This window comes from Lutra lutra, chromosome 9, assembly GCF_902655055.1.
Source record: "Lutra lutra chromosome 9, mLutLut1.2, whole genome shotgun sequence".
NCBI classification, from domain to species: domain Eukaryota; kingdom Metazoa; phylum Chordata; class Mammalia; order Carnivora; family Mustelidae; genus Lutra; species Lutra lutra.
Window position 1 is genome coordinate 73,420,688 of NC_062286.1, and position 23,862 is coordinate 73,444,549.

Below are 23,862 nucleotides of genomic sequence, written 5' to 3' on the forward strand. Positions count from 1 at the left end.
ATGTTTTAACCCATTTTTAAGTAAGTTATTTTTCAAAAAATGGCATATATTTCAGAACTAGTATGAACTAGATGAATGCAATAGTGAGAATACTTTTTTTTTTAAAGAATTTATTTATTTGACAGACAGAGACACAGCGAGAGAGGGAACACAAGCAGGAGTGCAAGGAGAAGCAGGCTTCCCACGGAGGACCCCCCCCCCCCCAAATGCGGGGCTTGATCCCAGGACCCTGGGATCATGACCTGAGCCGAAGGCAGACACTTAACAACTGAGCCACCCAGGTGCCCTGAGAATAAAATTCTTAAGGAATAAATACATGAGTCCCGAATGCCTATGTTTGGTAAATAATTTTGTATAACAAAAAGATGCTTTGGAAGGAGGGCTTAGAGTGTGGTAGTTTTGAATACAGCTGTCTCATTTGACTCATTTTAAATAAACAACTCCACATAGCTAATACCATTTAAATTACCAGTACAGAATTTCAAAGGGAAGTAGGGGGTGGGGGGGGATTAAAATTAAGATGTTGGTTGCCCATTATTTCATTTTATAATGGATGCCCCAATTTTTAAACACACGGTAGTACTGGATATTGTTGAAGTAACAACACTACTATATTTAGAAATAATCTTCATTATCTGCACAATTTTTCTTATATTTCAAAATATCTCATATGTATATGAAAAAATATACATGAAAAGTTCATCTTCAGGAAGAGAATAATTAACACTTTTAGCTTTCAAAATTACTAAAATGGCCTGTAAAAACCAGGAAAAACAATACTTTTAAAAAAAGACAAATATTCTGAAATTAAAACTTCATTTTTCATTTGTATGACTTCAACTTTGTTTTTTTTTTTTTTTGACTTCAACTTTGTAACACCAAAATGGAAATGGCATGTGTATGTATAAGTATGAGCCACTTATATCTACACTACCCACCCCAAAAGAACAGAAAGTACAACAATGTTATAAAACCAGGTTTATTCTGCAATACTTTATCATAATGAATTGCATCTCTTTGGTAAAAATAAACTTTATAAACATTTTAATAATCAGAGATTAGATACAAAAACTAAATATCTGTTAGGTTGCTTTTAATATGAGCGAAGTCTGGCAACTGAGAAGTGGTTCACTTGTGACTGGTCATCTACTGGCAGTTATAACTCAAACTCAGGGCAATTTTTATGCTACATTAGAAAAGAGGATAAGGAAACCAGTTTAATAACTCAAATTTCTTGAATCAGGAAGCATTACTCTTTCATTTAAAAATAAATAACAGTTACAGTGAATTGGCAATTATACATTTTTATACACTATATGATGGCAACATAATACTTTAAGCACTTTAATAAGAAATGTACAACAATTTTAAAAACAAGTTTTGACAATGGCACTGGCAGTTAGATGCAAAAAAAATGTGCTTTAAGAAAAAAATGGCAGGTATAACATTAAAATACTCTACTTTGTCTTTCAATAAATATTTTGAGTACATCATTAACATAGTGAAGTAAACTTTAAATCAAAGTTTACACATTTCAAACTAACAACAACAAAAAAATCTGTAAAGTATATGTAAATCAGAAAGCCTTTAATTAAATGCTATGGTCTTCACAAATGGTTGTTAAGTTACTGTAGTATTTAAGACAAAAGTCTTTATAGCTTTGTGAAGTATTCACATCTGTTGGTTAAATTGCTAGGAAAGGCCTCCTGGTCCACGAAGACACACACATTCCCTCAACGCTTTCTCTACCTTTGAATTCGTGCTTACATATATTTAACTGACCACCTAGTATGAACCCTTTACATAATGCCTCAGAAAGTAGCAAAAGAAAAAATATATATATTCTAAACCTTATTATATACAGGGGAATCTACGTTAAGAGAAGTCATGCTGGCTCTAGGGAGGAAAGGAAAGGCTCAAAGGTGGAAAAAAGGAGGCAATCCACCAATAATTAGCTTTTCCATGAATACAAGTATGTTTTCTTTCTCTGAATTTGAAAGGTAAAATAAAATATCAATTTAGTAATAATATTGCACAAATAAATTTCAAAAATCTATATTCAAGAAACACTGATTCTATTTGGGATGTGAAAGATGAAGATTGTGCTGACTCAAAACTTTCACTAGATATCTATTATAAACTGGAATTGGCTGTAACACTTTGTATTGATGTAAGGCAAATTATGTTAGCTTAAATCACAGTCTTAAAATATGCTGGAACATATATAACCTCTCTGGGACTGCCAAACTGTTTCTATTACAGTATAATTTCTTGTTAATATATTATTAGAAATACAATTTCCAGTCCATAGGACTTGAAACGACTTTCCTTAATTGGGTGGTTATTAGCTATGTTTTTATCTCAACACACCTGAGGAATGGGATCATAATATCTACGGAAGTAATAATGGGGGAATCATAATTAAAAAGCTACTTCCCCTTGAAAATAACTGCCTTGATAAATCAGCAAATGGAAAGTGATGCACTGAATTCTGTATAAGAATTGTGTAAAATATTATTATTTATATTAAATGAAAATAATTTTGAAGATCCCTCTTAAAGAGAGAACAACTCTCCCCCTCCTTATCTTAGAACACTTTCCTCTGCTTATGAAGAGTAATTATCTAATGGACAGGAACCAGAGAGAACACCTGTGGTACAGAATTTCAGTAGAACAAAATACACTGGAACCAGATCACTGAAACACACTTTTACTAAGGTCTATCCAAAGAGCAACTGTAAACAGCTTTAAGATATTGTTATTAAAGTGATTTTTATAATCTGTGTGCTGCTTATACTGTGGTATAAGCATTTTTTTGTGTGTGTAACAGTCACCATCTACAGCAAAAGGTACTAACTTGGATTAGCCATTTTCTGTAGCAGATGTGACATGTATGAAGAAGGAAAAAAAAAAAACCCAATACCTCATCCTGCATACTTAAGAACTATTTTTCATTACCAACAAATTTAAAAATAACTGTATTTCAACAGCACCGATACTATTAACATGGCTATCCAAGTTCAATTACAATGAACATGGAAACAGGACAGGTAATATTAATGTTGTTATCCCTGGCTTAAAGTTTTACCAATTGAAAAGATGTTTTCCATTATGCTTCTCATTTAACAGTTTTGCTCAAATAAAATTTACAAATGAAAATAAAAGTATCTCTTAAAAAAAATCCAAGAAAATGCTTTAGTCATAGAAACAGCTGAAGTAACCAACCCAAATCATGAGCCTATGTATCTATGTGTGTATGTATGTATGTATATACGAAATTATCAGAAAAATGAAAACAAGGTCATTGTTATAAAACAGAATGTACCATGAGATAAGACTGAACTTTTGGAAAGTTGCTCCCACTACTGTAAAAATATATACATAATGAGTAAGTTTAGTTTTATTAGTATCCTGTGTTCTTTCTAAATAATAAAGTCAAACTATAAAAATGATATGGAAAAATGTCTCACAGAAGCAGATTTGTTCAAATACTTAAAAGCCTTAGTCAGTGCACCTTTGGAACAGCAATATAAAATCTTTTAGCATGGAATAAATGGCACATATATTATACTGCCTCCCCCAAAGGGTATACTGTATAAGATTTAATTGTATGTGAATTTTAAAACTCATGAAGGTACTTTGTCTCTATAGTTTTGTTAAATCCTTTTAAATTTAACTAGGAATACATAAAGACTTAATTCATACAAACCTCGGACAGAAGTTTTTTCCTAAATGATCTATCTTTATTTAAAAGGACATAAGTAGTAACTATTCAAAATATTTCTATTAGATTACACTCCATTCCTACTACAAAATTCCCAGAATGCAGTCCATTTAACAACACATGAAAGATTCTCTTATTGCAAAAAGTGTGTCAAAATGGGTGCTAACCCTGTAACACACTTTATGGCTATATCCTCTCATTGGATTGTTTCTACTCAACAAAGACAGCTAGTGGCTAAAATTCAAACAATGGTTGCAAAGCACTTCGGGAACAAACAAAAGGCTCCAATAAATGTTATGCAATATCTGGGAAGAAAAAAAAATCAAAGATAATATTGTAATAGGAATTGGAGTGTTCTTAGACAAAATTTTACCATAAAACTGCCTTTTCTAAATTTTAGAACTCTTTGCTGAACTTCCTGCCTATGTAACCAAAAGGAGCTTTCTAGACATCTAGGACCTTTTCCAATTTATATTCAAGTCTGTCCACGCTTCAACAAAAAATAATTAAAAACAAAAATTAAGATAAAGTAAAAAATCCAAATCTCATTCTACTGGGTTGCATGTGTCCAGAGAGAAGTATGTGAGAAAGACATCAGCAACATTTTTGGCTGGATCAGCAACTATAGCTAATTATAAATGATTGGAAAAGAAAATGAGAAAAAGCTACAGAGTTGCCAATTCTTATACTTTAACATATTAACAGAATAAAAGATACTTCCTACAAGTTTTAAGACACAGGCTGTGGATTTTCCTATAAAAAATTTCCAAATTTTAAAGACACTTATCACAAAAATTATGCTTTTAGGGCTTGGCATCGTATCTATGGTTGGGCATGGTCCTAACAGCAATTATTTAATAAAGATTCAAACAAATGTTTCAAAATAAACAGGTAATTAGCACCCCTCCCCCACCCTAAACCAAAAGAAGTCCATTATGGCTTTGATATCCCTTGTAAAGAATTAAGTAGAAGAGTATTGCCACACTTGAAAATAATTTCACACTAATAAGTATTTCTATTTTTTCCGCTGCTTTTGATTTTGTGTCTTTGCAGTACTTATTAGGGAACCCAGACATGTACGGATTCCAGCAAGGTGGAGCAGAGATCCAGCTGCCTCTTTGAGCTCCTCATCAATTTCTTGACATAACTGTTTGCACATCTTTTTGCCTGGCTGCCCTTTTTCAGAGGTATCTGCACAAGCCTGTGATGCATAGCCACTGTCTCCAAGAGGATCATCTTCATAATCAACATCTGTATCTTCTTCACTGTGAAATCCTTCACTGCCATCACTTCCCACATGGCTGCTCTTTGGGATAAAATCATACGCCTCATCCACAGAGGACAGAGAAGACACGCTAGACCTGGATGCACAGCGCTGTGCCGCCATGCTACTTGCACTGTAATTGTGGTCTTCTTTTGGATCAATGCTCGTGGCCAAAGAATCACCCTCTTGCAATCGCACAGTACTGGGATGATTAAATGCACTGCTGTAACTCCTCTTTTTTTGCATTGCTGTTTTAAGAGGAAGAGGCTTCTCACCTGTGGAAAAGAACACTTCCATCAATAAGTCAAATGCATTTGATTGCCAAGAATAGACCACTTAAACGAGTAGTGAGTGTTTTAGGGTTAGTAAAGTTCTGTAGGTTTTTGTTCACTTGTTTCTTTTTTTACTTAGACCATATGTCATCCTTTGGTATTAACTTGAAACATTTTAAAATCACTTAATGATATGTCTTGACCTTTCCAGGAAAATTATAATTATTTTGAGCTGTTTGTAGAGAATGCCTCAATAAGAATGTACCACTGTTGAGCTAACCATTTTCTTATTGATATTTAGATTTTCCCAATTTTTCACTATGAATAATACTGCAATGTGAATCCTTCTAGATGCCTCTTCTTACACATATGCAAATATTCTTCTAGAATAGCAAGAAACAGATTTATTAAGTAAAAGAATATATACATTTTAAATTGTAATTAGTATTATTTTTTAACAGAAGTATAGTTGACATACAATCTTACATTAGTTTTAGGAGTACAATATAGGGATTTGACGATTCTAAACATTATGTAAGTAAAGTCACCATATAAAGTTTTACAATATTATTGACTCTATTCCCTATGCTGTACTTTTCATCCCCCTGTGATTTATAACTGGAATTTTGTAACCTCTTAACTGCCTTCACTTATTTCACTTATCCCTCCACCTTCCTTGCCCCTGGCAAGCACCAGTTTGTTCTCTTGTAAGTCTGTTTCTGTTCTTTCTTTCTTTCCTTCTTTCTTGATTTTACTTATTTGACAGAGCACGCACACACACACAAGTGTACAAACAGGAGTGGCAGGTTCCCCGCTGTGCAAAGAGCGTGACATGGGGCTCGATCCCAGGACTCGGGGATCATGCCCTGAGCCAAAGGTAGATGCTTAACTGACTGAGTCACCCAGGTGCCCGTTTTTTTTTGTTTTTAGGATTTTTATTAATTTGAGAGACAGAGAGGAGTGAGGGGAGGGGTGGAGGGGGAGGGAGAGGGACAAGCACACTCCACATGAGCATGGAGCCTACTCGGGGCTCAATCTAGGACCCCAAGATCATGACATGAGCTGAAACCAAGAGTTAGGCACGTAACGGACTGAGCCACCCAGGCATCTGCTTCTGTTTTTTGTTTGTTCATTTGTTTTGTTTTTTAGATTCCATATATGAGTGAAATCATATGCAGTTTGTCTTTCTCTGGCTTTCTTTCACTTGGCAAAAAACTCTCTAGGTCCATTTATGTTGTCAAGAATGGCAAAATTTCATTCCTTTTTTATGGTGGAGTAATATTCCATTGTGTATATATATCACATTTTATCCATTCATCTACTGATGATGGACAGAGGTTGTTTGCTTCCATACCTTGGCTATGCAAATAACGCTGCAATAAACACAGGGGTGCAGGTATCCTTTCAAATTAAGTGTTTGTTTTTTCAGGTAAATACCCAGATGTGGAATTACAGGATGGTATGGTACTTCTATTTTCAGTTTTTTGAGGAATCTCCATCCTGTTTTTCATAGTGGCTGCACCTACTTGCATTCCCACCAACAGCAGGTTCCCTTTTTCTCTATGTTCTCATCAACACTTGTTATTTCTTATCTTTTTGATACTAGACATTCTAATTAGTAGGAGATTTCACTGTGGTTGATTTGTATTTGTAGCTGGTATTTTTTTTTTTTTAAAGATTTTATTTATTTATTTGACAGAGAGAAATCACAAGCAAGCAGAGAGGCAGGCAGAGAGAGAGGAGGAAGCAGGCTCCCTGCTGAGCAGAAAGCCCGACGTGGGGCTCGAACCCAGGACCTGGGATCATGACCTGAGCCGAAGGCAGCGGCTCAACCCACTGAGCCACCCAGGCACCCCTGTAGCTGGTATTTTCAAATTGTGCTCCAAAATGGTTGTACTAAATTTACATCCTACAGTGTTCGACGATATCCAGTTCTCACAATTAAAACCCAATATTATCATTTTAATTTTTCATAATCTCATGGACAAAAAAAGTAGTATTTCAATATTGTTTCATTTGGCATTTCCCTGTCTTCTAGAGAAGTTGCATATCTTTTCAAATGTGTGTTGTCCACTTTATTTCCTTCCCTGAGACCCGCCTAATTCATGTATTGGCTTTTCTGAATATTTTTCTTATTTCTTACTTGTAGAGTCCTTTTACATATACTCAATATTAACCCTTTGTTTATTATATACATAGTAAAAAAAATGTTCTCTCAAGTGTTTTCCTTGTGTGACTTTTCTTACAAATACCTTTTGTTGTGAGAACTACAGAATTTTGATGTTTAAGTTTACCCATGTTTTCTTTTATGGATTTTGCACTTAGCATCTAAAGGGTTTTCCAATTCCAAGGTTATAAATATACTTTCTTATATTTTGTTATTTATAACTTTCATTTTTACTTTTAAATTCTCAACTTTAATTTCTACACATGCTATTTATTTCCTTATTTCCTGGTCCATGTAAAAATATCACAGTATTAACTTCAAGCTCATAACTGCTCACATATATTAATGGAAATACAATAAAATGGAAACTAAGTAATTCAAATGAAAACACAATTTAGTTAGAAAAAACAATTCTGCCTATAACATTTAAATATTTTACATTCTAAATTACATTTGAAAAAGCACTCACAAAAATGTATTTTAGGAAGAATGGCATGATTGCTTACATTCTAAAATTCCTTGTTCTATAGAAGTATTTAAAAGCATCATTGCAGTGGCAGCATCAATATCAGATTCTGAAAAAGGAAGAGAGTAACGATATTAATGTTCTTTATAAAAGAGAGGCTATTATAAGTATTTGTAAAGGTAACCAGTGTTAAGATTTGGTGTATATTCTTTTACTTAAATACACACACACACACACACACACACACACACACACACACAAAACAAAATGAGACATATTATTCTGCAATCTGTTTTTGTTCACTTAAAATTATGAACAGTTTATAGGGCGCCTGGGTGGCTCAGTGCATTAAGCCTCTGCCTTCGGCTCAGGTCATGATCTCAGGGTCCTGGGATGGACCCCCGAGTTGGGCTCTCTGCTCTGCAGGGAGACTACTTCCCCCACCCCCGCCCCTGCCTGTCTCTCTGGCCACTTGTGAACTCTCTCTCTGTCAAATAAATAAATAAAAATCTTTAATACAAAAATTATTAAGAGTTTTGTAGATAGTATCGAATAAAGGAGAATTGAGAAGTACCAGATAATAAAATTTCTTATGATTTTCTTAGTAACATTTTTTTCTCTAGCTTACTTTAGTGTAAGAAAACAGTATGTTATTCATAAAACATACAAAATATGTGTTCACAACTGTGTATGTCATCACTAAGGCTTCCAGTTAACAGTAGACTTATTAGTAGTTAAGTTTTTGGGGAATCAAGTTATACATGGATTTTCAACTGTATAGGGGAAGGAGGCAGGGGTTAGCAGTCCTAACCCCTGCATTGTTCAGGGGTCAACTGTACTTGACTAAAAATGTACACTAAGGCATTATTACTTTTTAGAATTTTTACCTTTTAAGAAAAAGATTATTTGAGAGAGAATGAGACAGAAAAAGAGAGGGAAAGAGGGAGAGAGCGCAAGCAGGTGGAGGGACAGAGGGAGAGAATATCGAAGCAGACTCCCACTGGCAGGGCTCAATCCCACGGCCCATGAGATCAGGACCTGAGCCGAAACCAAAGGTCAGACATCCAACCAACTGAGCCACTGAGGTTCCCCTATCCTTTTTAGCATGTAAAAAAATCTTTATCTGTGCGTATCTGCAGTTGTGAAGTACTGCATTAATTGCATCCTAATTACAGGAGTTAGAAATATGCATATTTGGTCAGTCTAGATCATGTGAATTTACAAATGCTAAATAAATAATTACTGCTGGCACAAAAGTATTAGTCATGTTTTTAATCATAATTATCTATGAGCCCACAAGTACTACAGACTTTGTAAGAGGTCAAACATAATTATGGATATTCCATAAGAAAAACAAACTTTAAAAGGCTGGTAAAATCAGCAGGTTCTACTCCAGATAAAGTTATTATGCTCTCATATCACTTTTCTGCTAGAAGTTCCTCTCCATCTTGGTGATTTATTATTCTGAATAACTGTAATTAAGTAAAAGTAATATGGTATAACCGAATGTGAAGGAAAAGTTAGAAAATATTGAGAAATCTTAGATCATAAAGGATGTTTAAAATAAGATTATGAAACCTCCCATTTCTATCTCAAAGCTAGAAAATTTTTATTATCCTAATGCTTTCCATTTTATTTGTAATACCTAATTATAAAGTTATTTTAGACAGTAAAGCCATAAAAATATTGACTTCTCTTCTCCCCAACTTGACCATAAACTCTGTGAAGACAGAAAAAGTTACTGTTACTGACTTTACCAAATAGACTTAAGTAAATCAGAAGATGGTTGTTATGAAGAAGTACATAATACTACTACTCTTTCCCCTTCAATAAACTGTGACCTCATGAAACAAGAATCTCTATGAATGCCTTCCCAATTAAGGTAGGAACCTGTCTTATCTCCTATGTTCCACAATGCTTGGAACAATAGTGGGTCCTTGATAAATGTGTAAATAATAAAGTATATGACTTCCTTGCACTCCTTTCCTTAGATTAAGCTAATTAGCACCAAATTACTGATGTTGGGTATCAATGGGCTTGGCATGTTCTGAGTATTATTAACTCATCTAATCCTCACAACTTTATGATGTGGGTACTATTAGTATTTCCATCTTAAAAATGAAAAAAACAGACGGACAGGTCTTTAGGGGAGGCGGGACTTGAACCTCTCTATAGCCTACTTCTAGAACCTAGGCCTTCAATTTGTACTCTATCAATTATCAATCATTAATACTTGTATCCATGTATCCATGACTAGAGTAGGAAATTCTGCGGGATTTACAGAATATACTGGAAATTCTGTATTTTGTTACTCACTCAATAAAATGAGTATCCTGTTATGAGCTAGACATCATTCCAGGCTATGGGAATACAGCAAAAAACAAAATAGGAAAACCCCTAACCTCTCAGAATACAAAGGAATAATTAAAACACAGTATGTTACAAGGTGACAAATATAAGGGAGAGGAACTAAGTGGAAAGGGGGATAGAGAGTGTTGGGAAAGGGACTGCACTTTAAATAGAGAGGTTAGAGAAGGCTTCAAGAAGCAAGTGTTGAGCACAGATTCAGGGAGATGAGAAAAAGAAGCCATGTAGCTATCTGAAGGAAAAGTATTTCAAGGCAGGAAGAACAGTAAGTAAAAAGAATATGAATCACTGTTTCTCATGTCATGGCCAAGAAAAGATCTCTTTTAGAGATATCTTCTTTTAGAATGAGACCTGACTATAATTTGATAGAGTTCAGTATTCCAACACGTCTTTGAAGAAGAAAAGGTGCAGACTCCAGCCCATATTGTAGCTCTGTGTGAACTGGAAAAAAGCAAGTCTGCCTCCAGGTGAATGCTTCCCTGTGTGAAGGCACACAGCTTGAAGACTGGAGCGTGGGCTGAATTTCAGACCCCACTCATTGCCTCAGCCAAGTGGCCTTGCACAGGGACATCTTGCCTGGCGTTATGTAAAAGCCCTGACAGAGAGTTTCCTGTTCCAGGAAATAATTTGTCTTTTAATAAAAAAAAAAAGGGGGCTACCTTGATACCAATTTCATTAAAGGAAAAAAAAGGAAGTAATGCTGAGGGAGAATCTAACTCTGAAAAGCATTATAATGAGGAAACAATTTCAAAAAATTTATAATCTTACAAATGAAGTACCTATAAAATCTTAACAAAAAGATTAGCGTATCTCTAGCTTAACTTCCTTTAGAAAATTCCATTAGAATTCAAGGAGTCGGGGCACCTGGGTGGCTCAGTGGGTTAAAGCCTCTGCCTTCGGCTCAGGTCATGATCCCAGGGTCCTGGGATCAAGCCCCACATTGGGCTTTCTGCTCAGTGGGGAGCCTGCTTCTCCCTCTCTCTCTCTGCCTGCCTCTCTGCCTACTTGTGATCTCTCTCTCTCTCTCTCTGTCAAATAAATAAATAAAATCTTTAAAAAAAAAAAAAGAATTCAAGGAGTCATGTTTCTTAAAAATAATATCTAAAACTAAAGAAAATTGGTGAGCCTTAACTGGACAACATGAAAAAGCTGCATGAACACCACTTCTCTTCTTAGTTTCCAAATATTTAATATGATAACACAATTAGATACTATTTTTGTAACAGTAGGAGGACAGAAAAAGTATACCTTAAATGCATTTATTTCTTGTAATAGATTTATTATAACCAAATTAATTTGAACTCTCCCACATGAAATTAACTTTATGAAACCAAAAACTTCCCTGCAAAACGATTTTATCTATGTGTAATTTGTTTGGTTTCAAGCATTTTAAGGATGCTTCCCATAATGACTTGCCAATTAACTCTAGAAAAATGTCTTAACTGCAAGAAAAATGACTCCAAACACTCAGTAATCAAGAATACCTGATTACCAATTATTTGTCCAAGGAACAATCTTGAACTTTTTAGAACAAAAAAACCAAAAACTCTCTGTATAGACTTTACAATTTTTATTTAGAGTACTCAATCTGTTTTGGTATTAAACTGAATACTTAGTTGTTTATTGTCACAATTGAAAATACTTCATGCTATTTTTTCACTGATAATACTTTAAGCTATTTAAAATGTAGCTCTGTGTTTTTAAAGACATACTATTACCTAGCATATCCAGTTCATAAAATTTGGTTCTTTTATAAAGTCTTTTATAAACATTTTCTCTGACACTATTTAGATTAAACAAATAATTCACTTCTAGTTGAAAGTCATTTGTCATTAAGATTCATGAGAGCCATCCAAATAGTGATTAAAAAAGCCGACTTAGCTCAAAGTCATATTATTTCTCTTTATTCCTTCATAGTTCTGACTGGAGTTGAAAACATGCTACTGATTTAATATCTGATTCCAACAAATTTCTGTCGTAAGTGTTAATTTGTATGTCCTGGTTTATAGTTTCTTAGCCTTAATGCTGGGAAATTACTAATAATAACTGAGAAAAAAATTCTAAGACACTAGGTTCACCTATGTGAAACTAAGGGTTATGACACAAACTGACAAGTCTCCGTTACTGATTCTCAATCCATTTGCTTAAGGAATGATATGAGAACCATAAAGGCAGAATTTAAATGGTTATAAGCTCAGTAATAACTATAAGGACTTCCTAGCTCTATCAAAGCTAACATATACATTTATAAAGCATCCAAACAGAGAAGCTGTCTCATGATTCTTTAATAGAGAAGAGCAATTTTGATAAACTGCCAATACTGTAAGCTGCTTGGACCACTGGTTTAGTTTCATTTCTATTAAGATAACAATTATGTTGGGGTGCCTGGGTGGCTCAGTGGGTTAAGTATCTGCCTTTGGCTCAGGTCATGGTCTCAGGGTCCTGGGATCGAGCCTGCTTCCCCCCTCTCTGCCTGCCTCTCTGCCTACTTGTCTTCTCTTTCTACCAAATAAATAAATAAAAATAAAAATAGATTTAAATTATGCTAATTTAGAATCTTAAAATTGGAATCTAGATTTGCACTTAGCCCATAACATCATCATTAACCATTTAAAGTTTATATTTATATATATAAATAGGTATATTTCTATATATGTAAATACGTACATATTTATATATGTAAATATGCACATATTTATATATGTAGATATATATTTATATTTGCAGTATACTATGACTTCAGTATAAATACTACAATTCAGTAAAGTTCCATTTTTGTCATCTTTGTTAACTGATGTAACCTTGTGCCTAGCCCACAGGTATGCTCCATAAATATCTCTTAAGCAGATGAATTTATTCTAAATCCAAACCTAACCAAAATACTGACAAAAAGATTTTGTTTTGCTATCTCAGTAAGAGATCCCTGTGCCTCCTGCCCTCTGTTATAAACTACTGTAACATATACATTGGCACATAAAATTTGTCATTGTAAGGTGAGCAAGAGAGACAACTAGACTTTAAACAAACTGCTATACCTACTTTGGGTGATAGTAACTATTTCTGGAGTTTCTACGCCTAAATAAGTTCTCCTGTTGCTCTTATGTGTTTAAACGTAGCTTTATTATAATGATTAGTAAAGATGAGTCTGTGAAGTGAGAGATAAATCTAATACTGGATTCTAATACTGGAACTCAATGACACCTAAGTGACCTTTATAAAACACAAAACTGACAATGTTGCCTCCTTCTTTAATGCGCTTCAGTAGCTCCCCCAGTGCCTCATACCTAGTAGGAGTACAGGTTCTGATATCAGAGTTTCTGCATTCCTTGTATGCTTTTTACTAGTGATGTGGCCTTGAGAAAGTTACTTAATCACTCCAATCTTCTCCAACTTTATTTGTAAAAGTAGGTAACAATACCTCAAAGAATTATAAGGATTAAATAAGATAATGCATTCAAAGCACTGTAGTAAGGAACTCAATGCTAACTAATGTTGTAATTATATAGAAGGAGTTCAACTCATAATGCTAAATAAGTTCTCCTTGACTTGACTGATGCTCGCTTAAACTTCATTTGGCTTGCACATGCTAAATGATCACATCTACAGTCAGTGGGCCAACACTGCCAAATCCTCTTCTATAATCCTAGGCTTCAACCATACTCACTGGCTTGCAGTTCCTAGCAGATACCCTCCAACAAGGTCAAGTATTTCCCCAACTTCTGAGGTCCAGCTCAAGCACCACTTTCTTTTCTAAGAGGCCTTTCCTGATCTACTTCTAAGCTTACTTTGCCAACTTACTTCCCTTTTTTTTTTTTTTTAAAGATTTTTATTTATTTATTTGACAGACAGAGATCACAAGTAGGCAGAGAGAGAAGAAGGGAAGCAGGCTCCCTGCTGAGCAGAGAGCCCGTTGCGGGGCTCGATCCCAGGACCCTGGGATCATGACCTGAACCAAAGGCAGAGGTTTTAACCCACTGAGCCACCCAGGCGCCCCGCCAACTTACTTTTTCCCCAAAGTACTCTGCATAACCTTGCCAACCTTTTTCAACTAAACTGTATGGTTTTTGAGAACAGGTCCTGGGTCACTTTTATCTCTGCATATCCCAAAGTACCCACACATTGTTCGACACTATGTGGGAAGTCAACAAGTACTTGTAGAATAAACAGTTGAATGTTTAGTCCATTTAGCATTGTTTTTTCCCAAACTTTTCTCTAGAAATAACATTGAGAGAAGAAGCAGCAAATTTCCTCTTAAGTCTAGGCCCTAAAGCAACCTGATTTAAATATAAAATTTTCTTAAGTTTTTGTGTGGTTTTGTATTTTCTGCTAAAATTCATGAGAACTGTATATTCTATTCCACAACAGGCCTGCATTTGTTTTAACCTGGAACTCCAAGCCCCTATGTCCCCAAGCTTAAGACTCACCAGTATAGAGATGGAGGGAAGTAAGTTATTAGCAGCACTGGAGAGGTGACGCACCATATGTCTAAGTCATTAGATGAAGGAGAGGGCTATGCTCTAGTTATAAAAAACTGCGGCTAAAACTAGCAGGAGAGGGGTGCCCGGGTGCCTCAGTCAGTTAAGCAGCTGCCTTTAGCTCAGATCTTGATCCCGATCCTGGAGTCTCAGGATCGAGCCCCGTTTCAGGGTCCCTGCTTGGTGGGGAGTCTGCTTGTCCCTCTCCCTCTACCCTACCCCCCAGCTCTCTCTCTCTCTCAAATAAATAAATAAAATCTTTTTTTTTTTTTTAAGATTTTATTTATTTATTTGTTAGAGAGAGAAAGAGCATGAGCACAGGCAGACAGAGTGGTAGGCAGAGGCAGAGGGAGAAGCAGGCTCCCCGCTGAGCAAGGAGCCCAATGTGGGACTCGATCCCAGGACGCTGGGATCATGACCTGAGCCGAAGGCAGCCGCTTAACCAACTGAGCCACCCAGGCATCCCAATAAAATCTTTTTTAAAAAATTAAAAAAATAAAACTAGCAGGAGAAAAAATTGTAGACGTGTCTGCTCACCAAAAGCAGCAGCAGAATCAGGATAGAATGGAGTAAGAGCAAGAAGAGATTCTAAATAAACCCAGAATTCACAAAGAAAATGTTCTCAAAATCTGTATATGAATGGAGCTTGAAAGACTAAAGGTCAGAACTTATTGAGATAATAAAAATATGTAGTTTCCGCATGCCTAAATGTAGAGAAACCACATCTACCCATGCAGGAAGGAGAAAATGGATATCTGCATTATGTTAAGCCAGAACATAATCTGAACATATGCTCAATACACTTAACTTCTTTGCAGAATTCTCTTCAGCTTTTTCACACCCCTTCTCTCCCTCATTTTTACAGACCATCATCACACCGCTTCCTAGGCTTGGCTTAGTGTAGTTCCAAAGAGCCAAAATGTATCTGATATGCAGAAAAGACCTCTGGTCTGAGGATTTCTGTTTTTAAAGGTCACAGAAATGTTTCTAGGCCCAAAAGCAAACAATGCTAGAAAACCTTATGTTACTACATCACTAACTTACGATATTAATTATGAGTAGGGGGAAAAAACCACTAATTTAGAATTTTTATATACTTCAGAAAAGTCACCTACGAAATTCTGAAAGTTAACTTGCTCCCTCCTTAAAGTTCTTTACACTTTATAAAAGAAATACTCTAAACTATATTCTGATCCAAACTTCTTCTGTAAAGGGTCAGTAAGTATTTTAGGTTTTGTCAGAGAAGAGGCACAAACAAGTATACCATAGAGATCTCTGTTGCAACTACTTAACTCTCTGTTCTTATAGGGAATTTTCACATCCCTTGAGATATTATTTTTATTATTTTTCAACTATTTATAAATATAAACTCACAGACCACATAAAAACACACGGCGGGCCAGATATGGCCCAAGGCATACTTTACTAATCTCTATTCTAGACTAAGACAAGCTTGAAAAGACAGCTCTATAATGAGAGTATTACTAAGAAATAATTTCTTATTTTCAAGGAGAAATACACAAAAGGAAATTAAAAAACGGAATATACAACAGTATACACAGTATTAGCCTAGCATTTGGGAAAAAATGTGTGTGTGTTTATGTGTGTGCATGCAGGCAGACACATCTACTCATGTCTAAAGTGTAAGAAGAATCAAAGTAACTAAAACAAAATGTGGACGATAATAAAGAGTAAGCTTTAGTTTCTTTTTGGGGGGGGGTTATTTAAATTCAAGTTAGTTAACATATAGTCTATCATTAATTTTGGGGTAGAATTTAGTGATTCATCACTTAACATTTAACACCCAGTGCTCATCGCATCAAGTGCCCTCCTTAATACCCATCAACTCCACTCCCCAACCGTCCACCTACCCTCAGTTTGTTCTCTAGATTTCTAAGAGTATCTTAAGGTTTGTCTCTCTGTTTTTATCCTTTTTATTTTTCCTTCCCTTCTCCTATGTTCATCAGTTTTGTTTCTTAAAATTTAGATTCTTTTCTATAAATGTTTTTATTTTCCAAATCTTCTACAATGAACATGTAATACTTTTACAATTAGAAAAATATTAAATAGACCAAAAGTCCTGATTTTTGACCTGAGCTGTTACAATTTAAAATAAAGTTTTTATACACATACCTTTGAGGGTTCGCACCTGGTTCTGCTTGAGTACAGAGTTTAAGAAGTGAGGTGATAAAGAGCCACTGAAAAATAAAGACAAGATAAATATGCTTGTACAAATCTTTGTTTCACTTTTTATAGAACTTAGTCACAAATACAACCAATTTATACAATAAAAAACACAAACTATTTTTACCTTGTTTGCTTTGCTAATACTATTCAGTTTAGGAAGAGTCTGCCAAAGCAGAAAGAGCATTAGATCCAAGATTAAATCAAACTATTTGGACGTTCTTAGGCAAAATAATTAATTTCTTAGTTTCTTCATCTGTAAAATAGGAATAATTAAACCTCCCACATAGGGCTGCTGTGATGAATAATAATAATGCATTTAAAATGCCTGTAACAATAGACAATACATAATAGTTACTATTTGGTTTTGTATTGGATGTTTTTAAGTTTGATATGATATCATATAGGTCTTACCACAGAAATGAAAGCGTTTATCAAAACAAGTATGTGAAGAGAATGTATGGTAATGATGCAAAACAGATAAAGTTCCTGATTTTATTAAGAAATATCAGTATCAAATTAAACTTGCTATAGTCATAAAGAGATCAGGACTTTAGGCTTTTTTTTTAAAAAGATTTTAGTTTTAAGCAATTTCTACACCCAGCATGGGGCTTAAACTCACAACCCTGAATCAAGAGTCATATGCTCTTCTGACTGAGCTAGCCAGGTGTCCCATTTTGGCCTTTTTTTTTTTTTTTCCATTCCAAAAATTAAATCATTTTTGGGACACACTACTTCTGTTTTTTGAAATTTGTGAAAGCATAAAAAATCTGTTTTGCTAACTAAATTATAACTCTATTTTGCATTAATAGTTTTACATATACTACATTTCATGCTTTTTCTCAATTTACCAATTATGACATGAAAGTGCTACACAAAGGTGTGTTAGATGGAACTATCATTTTGCCAAACAATGAAAAAGAGAAAATGTTTCCAGAAATATTAAAGTAATGTCTTTTTTTTTTTAAAAGATTTTATTTATTTATTTGACAGACAGAGATCACAGGTAGGCAGAGAGGCAGACAGAGAGAGAGAGAGAGAGAGAGAGGGAAGCAGGCTTCCCGCTGAGCAGAGAGCCCGATGCGGGGCTTGATCCCAGGACCCTGGGACCAATGACCTGAGCCCAAGGCAGAGGCTTTAACCCACTGAGCCACCCAGGCGCCCCTAAAGTAATGTCTTAAAGTCAAAAATTATCTTTATGCTGTCATTTATCTGTTTTTAAACCACAAAATCATTTTTATTTAACATATGATAAAGCTAAAAGATATAATCATGAAAATACAACTTATCAAAGGCACAGTGAAGTGCATATTTGATGGTATACAAGAGTGTCAATTCCCTCATTTAATCTTTAAAAAAAAGTATAGCTAAATAAAAGACATAAATGACAATACGCAGAACTTACCATTAGTTTCTAAATTTTTTTTAAACTGTTTTTTAAACTAGGATATCTCACAAGCACCAACATTAACTGATAAGATACCAAGTTTCAAACAATGAAGATACAAACTCTGATAAGTTTTCTAGGTTTCATTTCATAAAGATAAACCACTCAATCATCTACCAGAAAACAAGCTTAAGATCTCACTGAGTAGATACATATTACTAATTTCAACTTTAGCCTAATTTATTGTATTTCAGCTACAGACACTCCACTTAAAGTTATTTAATAGCAACTTTATTATTATTATTAACTAAGTTATTTAATAATAGTTTAAGAAATTAAACACTGTATGGAAATATTGATAATTATTGCAGTTGAAGAGTTCGTTATAGTTTTCTCCCTCCTTTTGTGTATGTTTGAAATTCTCCATCTAGTATTCTATTAAAAAGCTTTTTAACCATTATAAGGCCACCCTCAAAAGTATCTCAACAAAATCTGGCATTTTCAAATGAATTTACATAAGAAGATTAAAAAAAAAAAAGATTCTGAAGGCTTTTTAGGAAATGGAAACAAAACCAGATTTGAAGTATTTTCAGCTTTCACTTAAAATGGGAAAGCTGTAAGATCAATAGGAGTCACTGAGTTTGAAAACAAGAGCTAAGGAAATACATTACAATATTTACCAGCAGAAACCAAACAAATAAAAAAGTCAAAGCATTATTTTACTTGTCAGACATCTTAAAATTTGAGATTGTGAACATAATTTTCAAATATTTAATGTGCTGTGAAAGAAAACCAACTTAAAATAGAAAAAGGAGGGCGCCTGGGTGGCTCAGTGGCTTAAGCCTCTGCCTTCAGCTCAGGTCATGATCTCAGAGTACTGGGATCGAAGCCGGTATTGGGCTCTCTGCTCAGCAGTGAGCCTGCTTCCCCTCTGTCTGTCTCCCTACTTGTGACCTCTCTCTGTCAAATAAATAAATAAAATCTTTAAAAAAAAAAAAAAAGAAAAAGGAATACATACATAAAAATGTTATAAAGACAAACTTAATCATCTTATTTTAAAAAGTTCAAATATACTTTTAATTTCCCATTTCATTAGTCCGCATTAGTATTGTAGGCAATTAAAATAATTAAAACCTTTTGTACCTGAAATCATTATTATAACTTTCTTTAGGGTTTACTTATAATATACTCAGGAGTGACTATATTTTCCAAAATTTATGTTCTCACCTATCAAATATCCTGTTTCCTAATAACACAAGTTAAGACTGTAAGTTAAAATGCCTTAGGCTAATTTCTTACCCATAAATTATTCTCAATGCAATAAACCCCTCCTCCCCCAAACCATACAACTTTGTTAGGTTTTTCCATGTCATACAATGAAATCTTTTAAGTCACCACTGACACTTATATAGAAGATCCTGTACCTTTGTGGAGATGCAGGAGGGGTGTAAAATGTCAATGCTGAGGAAAAAGGTTGCTTCTTCAGTGCCTGCATAAGGTTGGGTTTATATTCTGGATCAACACACCATAAGGAACCTTTCCCATTAACCTAAAATAAAATACACAAGAATTATTAACCTGCAACTTTAAGACATACACAATCAGTGCCTGAATGTTTTTACTAAATGTGTGTGGGGAAAAAAGAACCCTACAGTACTCTTTTGAGTACAATGCAAAGGTTGAATTAAGACTGCTGTAGGGGCACCTGGGTGGCTCAGTGGGTTAAAGCCTCTGCCTTCGGCTCAGGTCATGATCTCAGGGTCCTGGGATCAAGCCCTGCTTGGGGAAATCTCTGCTCAGCAGGGAGCCTGCTTCCCCTCTTTCTCTCTGCCTACTTGTGATCTCTGTCAAATAACTACTAAAAATCTTTTAAAAAAAGGGATGGGTGGGTGCCTGGGTGGCTCAGTCGGTTAAACAGCTGCCTTCAGCTCACATCATGATCCCGGAGTCCTGGAATCCTGGGATCCTGGGCTCAAGCCCCACATCCGGCTCCCTGTTCAGTGCACAGCCTGCTCCTCCCTCTCTCTCTGCCTGCTGCTCTGCCTACCTGTGCTCTCTGTGTCAAATAAATAAATAAAATCTAAAAAAGAAAAAAAAAAAAAGACAGACTGCGGTAAACATATTGTAGTTCAAAGGCCCTGGAAGCAGCTACCTGGGTTCTTATCTCAAGCTCTGTTATTTACCTATTGTGTGATCTTGAAAGTTAATCAACCTCTATCTCTCCAGGCCATTACTCCTTCTTCTGGAAAGTAGGAATGATAACACTACCTATCTCACAGGTGGATTAAATTATGCCTAAAGCACTCTGCATGGTGCCTGGCACATAGGGCCACAGAACATGCCAACCACTTCATAGTCTGTGAGAATGGTACAACCTCAAGATGTACAGTGAACAGCATGGAGAGCTGTACGATGTGGTCTTCCACATAGTAAAATGTAACAAATACAGCCATTAGAGTTACTGTTATAGAAAAACCAGAAAGAAAAGGAAAAACTAAGCTTTCTATGCAGCATTTCCCCCAAAGTGATAAACAGTATGAGATCAAGTGATATAGCAAAAAACAATTTTTTTTTAATGGCATTAACAGTACTGCTTAAGTTCTCATTTAAGGTAAGTTTAATTTTCAAAAGCAAATGATTTCAAGGGCTCCTGGGTGACTCAGTAAGTTAAACAACCAACTCTTGATTTCAGCTTGGGTGTGGAACTCAGGGTTGTGGGACTGAGTCCAGCACCCAGCTCTGTACTAGGTGCAAGTCTGCTAGAGATTCTCTCCCTTTCCCCTCTGCCTCTCCCTGTGCTCAGTCGCTCGTGCACTCTCTCTCTAAATGAATAAATAAACTCTTAAAAAAAAAAGGCAAATGGTTTCATGAAAAACATAGCAAACGTCTCAAAGAGGGGTAAATCAACAACTGAGGTATGGAAAAGACTCCTGTAAAAGATAACAAAGAGGAAGGAAGAATCTTTGTGTAAGATGATTAAGTTACAACATTTGAGAGACTTTTAGATAATATGGCAATGAGCACACAAACCCAGATTCCACTGAAATAATCAACAGAATCTAAAAATTATGGAATTTTTATGATTTTAGAAACTAGAGAAACTGTTAACAAAAGTGCCTGCTTGGGGTGCCTGGGTGGCTCAGGTGATTGAGCATCTGCCTTTGGCTCAGGTCCTGATCCTGTGGTCCTGGGATCCAGAGTCTGGCTCCCTGCCCGGTGGGGAGCCCGCTTCTCCCTCTCCTCCCTGCTCCTGGTCTCTCTTGCTATCCCTGTCTCTCCCCCACCTCAACTAAATAAATAAAATCTTAAATTAAAGGGAAAAAAAATGCCTGCTAAATTTCAAATGGAAGGGGCCTGAAAGAACGGCTTGTGTGATCCACGGTTTCCTCACTAGGAAGGAACAGCAAGTGGACAAGATACATGGAAAACCTCACTAGTATTATCTAACACGCAGGGAAGAAGGCTAGGTTATGAGCTACTAACTCCTTCAAATAGGTTTGAAAAATGCTGCACATTTTACTTCCCCTTCTTAGAAGGTCACACTACCTACCAGCAGGTTAAGGGATCTAAATAGTCTTGCTATCATTATACCTGTTTTATATGGTTTCCTAAAGTTATCTGATCAGAACCTCCTTCTCCCAGGTAGTATTTGAGGAAGCTAGTGTTCTGTGGAACACTTATGAGAAAAACTGATGTAATTAATCAATTCTGGTAGAATATACTTTCCCAATATTAATGGAAAAAGCTACAAACATTGATTAGGCCATGAAGAAAAATAAATTCCCTCTTAAAGTTCACAATTTTAAGATTCCAGTGCAAAAAAAAAAAAAAAAAATCCCAACTCACAAAATTCTATGACCACTTGGAAATTTATAATTCTCTTAGATTAAAAAGATATCCAAACTACAATTATAGATTATCTGGTAAATAAAGGGTATAAACAGTTATATGAAAACTAAGAGAATGTAGCCAAAGGCAAATTTATATCCCCTTTCTTTCATTTTTTAAAACTTATTTATTTATGAGAGAGAGAGAGGGTGCACACGTGTGCATGAGGGGGAGAGGGAGAGAGAATCTCAAGCAGACTCTAGGCTGGGTGTGGAGCCCTCCTGGTGACTCCATCTTAGGACCCTGAGACTTTGACCTCAGCTGAAACCAAGAGTCAAGACACTCACCAACTGAGCCACCCAGGTGTCCCTATCCATTTTCATTCTTAAACAACTGAAATATCTGAAATAAGCTTTTAGCATATCTGGAGAAGGGGAGATTGAAAATTAGGGGGGAGAGAAAATTATATAATTTATATAATATATGAAAAATGATAAATTGTTAAACTGGAAATCAGGTGGGGTGCCTAGGTGTCTCAGTGGGTTAAAGTCTCTGCCTTTGGCTCAGGCCATGATCTCAGGGTCCTGGGATCGAGCCCTGCTTGGGGCTCTCTGCTCAGCGGGGAGCCTGCTTCCTCCTCTCTCTGCCTGCCTCTCTGCCTACTTGTGATCTCTCTCTGTCAAATAAATAAATAAAATCTTAAAAAAAAAATAAATAAACTGGAAATCAGGAAAAGAATGGAACTGATAAATCAAGAGAGTATTCTTAAAAAACCATCAAAATGCTAAACACCCTAGTTGAGGTAGTCAAAGGAAATGACTGAAGAACTTTAGGAGCTGTGATACCTATCACCTGCTAACTCTTTCTTCCTTCAGGATAAACCTTTTCTACTTCTTTAGCTGAACATCCCTAACTGCACATCCTGAAAAGAAGCTGGACTATAAGTATATCCTAGCACATGTACCACATCCATACACAGCCTACATACAGAACTCCACAGCCATGCAAGGAAATACAAACTCAATCTCTTCTCACTTCTCCAGAGCTAAACACTACTTGTACAGTGGTTAAGAGGGTGAACCTAAAAGCATTTTTGCCTCCTTGGGAATCCTGGCTGTCACTTAAGAGCTGTGTAATCTTCAGAAAAATGTGTTTGTTTCCTACGTATTAGTATACTCAAAATAGAACTATATTAAAAATAGTACCTACTTCACTTTAAGAATTACTGTATTATAAGAGTTAATTCACATAAAGTGCTTAGAGCACTGACAGACAATAAACACTCAATAAACATTGGCTGCTGCTGTTGATATATGTTCATTTTCTTTGTAGTTTCAAAAACAGTTCCTGTTTCCTCCAGTCTAATAGCATGCAAATTTGTTTTTCTGTTTCTATTCCACCAGATATTGGCATTACATTTTAACAAATATTTCTGAAGATTTTTTTTCTTTTTCTCTACAAATACTAAAAACCAACTATAAGGTATAACTTTCCTCCTCTCCCACCATGTGACGTACAAAACTTCCTCAGAACTCGTAAGATTAGTGAGATCCAAACTGTTAATTTTTGTTTTATACTTTTTCTACTTCAAAAATCCTTTTTTAAAATTTTAATTACACTTCACAATTCATTAAGAATTACTTGGACAACAATAAAATTTATGTGTGTTCTATCTCCCTGGTTCCTTTTTGTTCATATAAAATTCTATACGATGTAAGCTATTATGAT

The 23,862-nt window shown here is 35.4% G+C and overlaps 1 protein-coding gene across 5 annotated transcripts in view; it reads right to left on the reverse strand.

Annotated features, from left to right (window-relative positions):
* Positions 1-968: 968 nt before the first annotated feature.
* Positions 969-23,862, reverse strand: part of FOXN2 (forkhead box N2) — a 68,445-nt gene continuing 45,551 nt past the window's right edge. For 4 of the 5 annotated variants that reach the window (XM_047745503.1, XM_047745500.1, XM_047745501.1 and 1 more), the window contains exons 3-6: positions 19,731-19,855; positions 16,869-16,933; positions 7,934-8,002; positions 969-5,263 (exon numbers count right to left, since the gene is read on the reverse strand). In XM_047745503.1, the coding sequence (XP_047601459.1) occupies positions 4,740-5,263; positions 7,934-8,002; positions 16,869-16,933; positions 19,731-19,855 (783 nt within the window). In that variant the 3' untranslated portion in view covers positions 969-4,739. The remainder of the gene's footprint in view (positions 5,264-7,933; positions 8,003-16,868; positions 16,934-19,730; positions 19,856-23,862) is intronic. The other variant, XM_047745504.1, reaches the window with a different exon arrangement.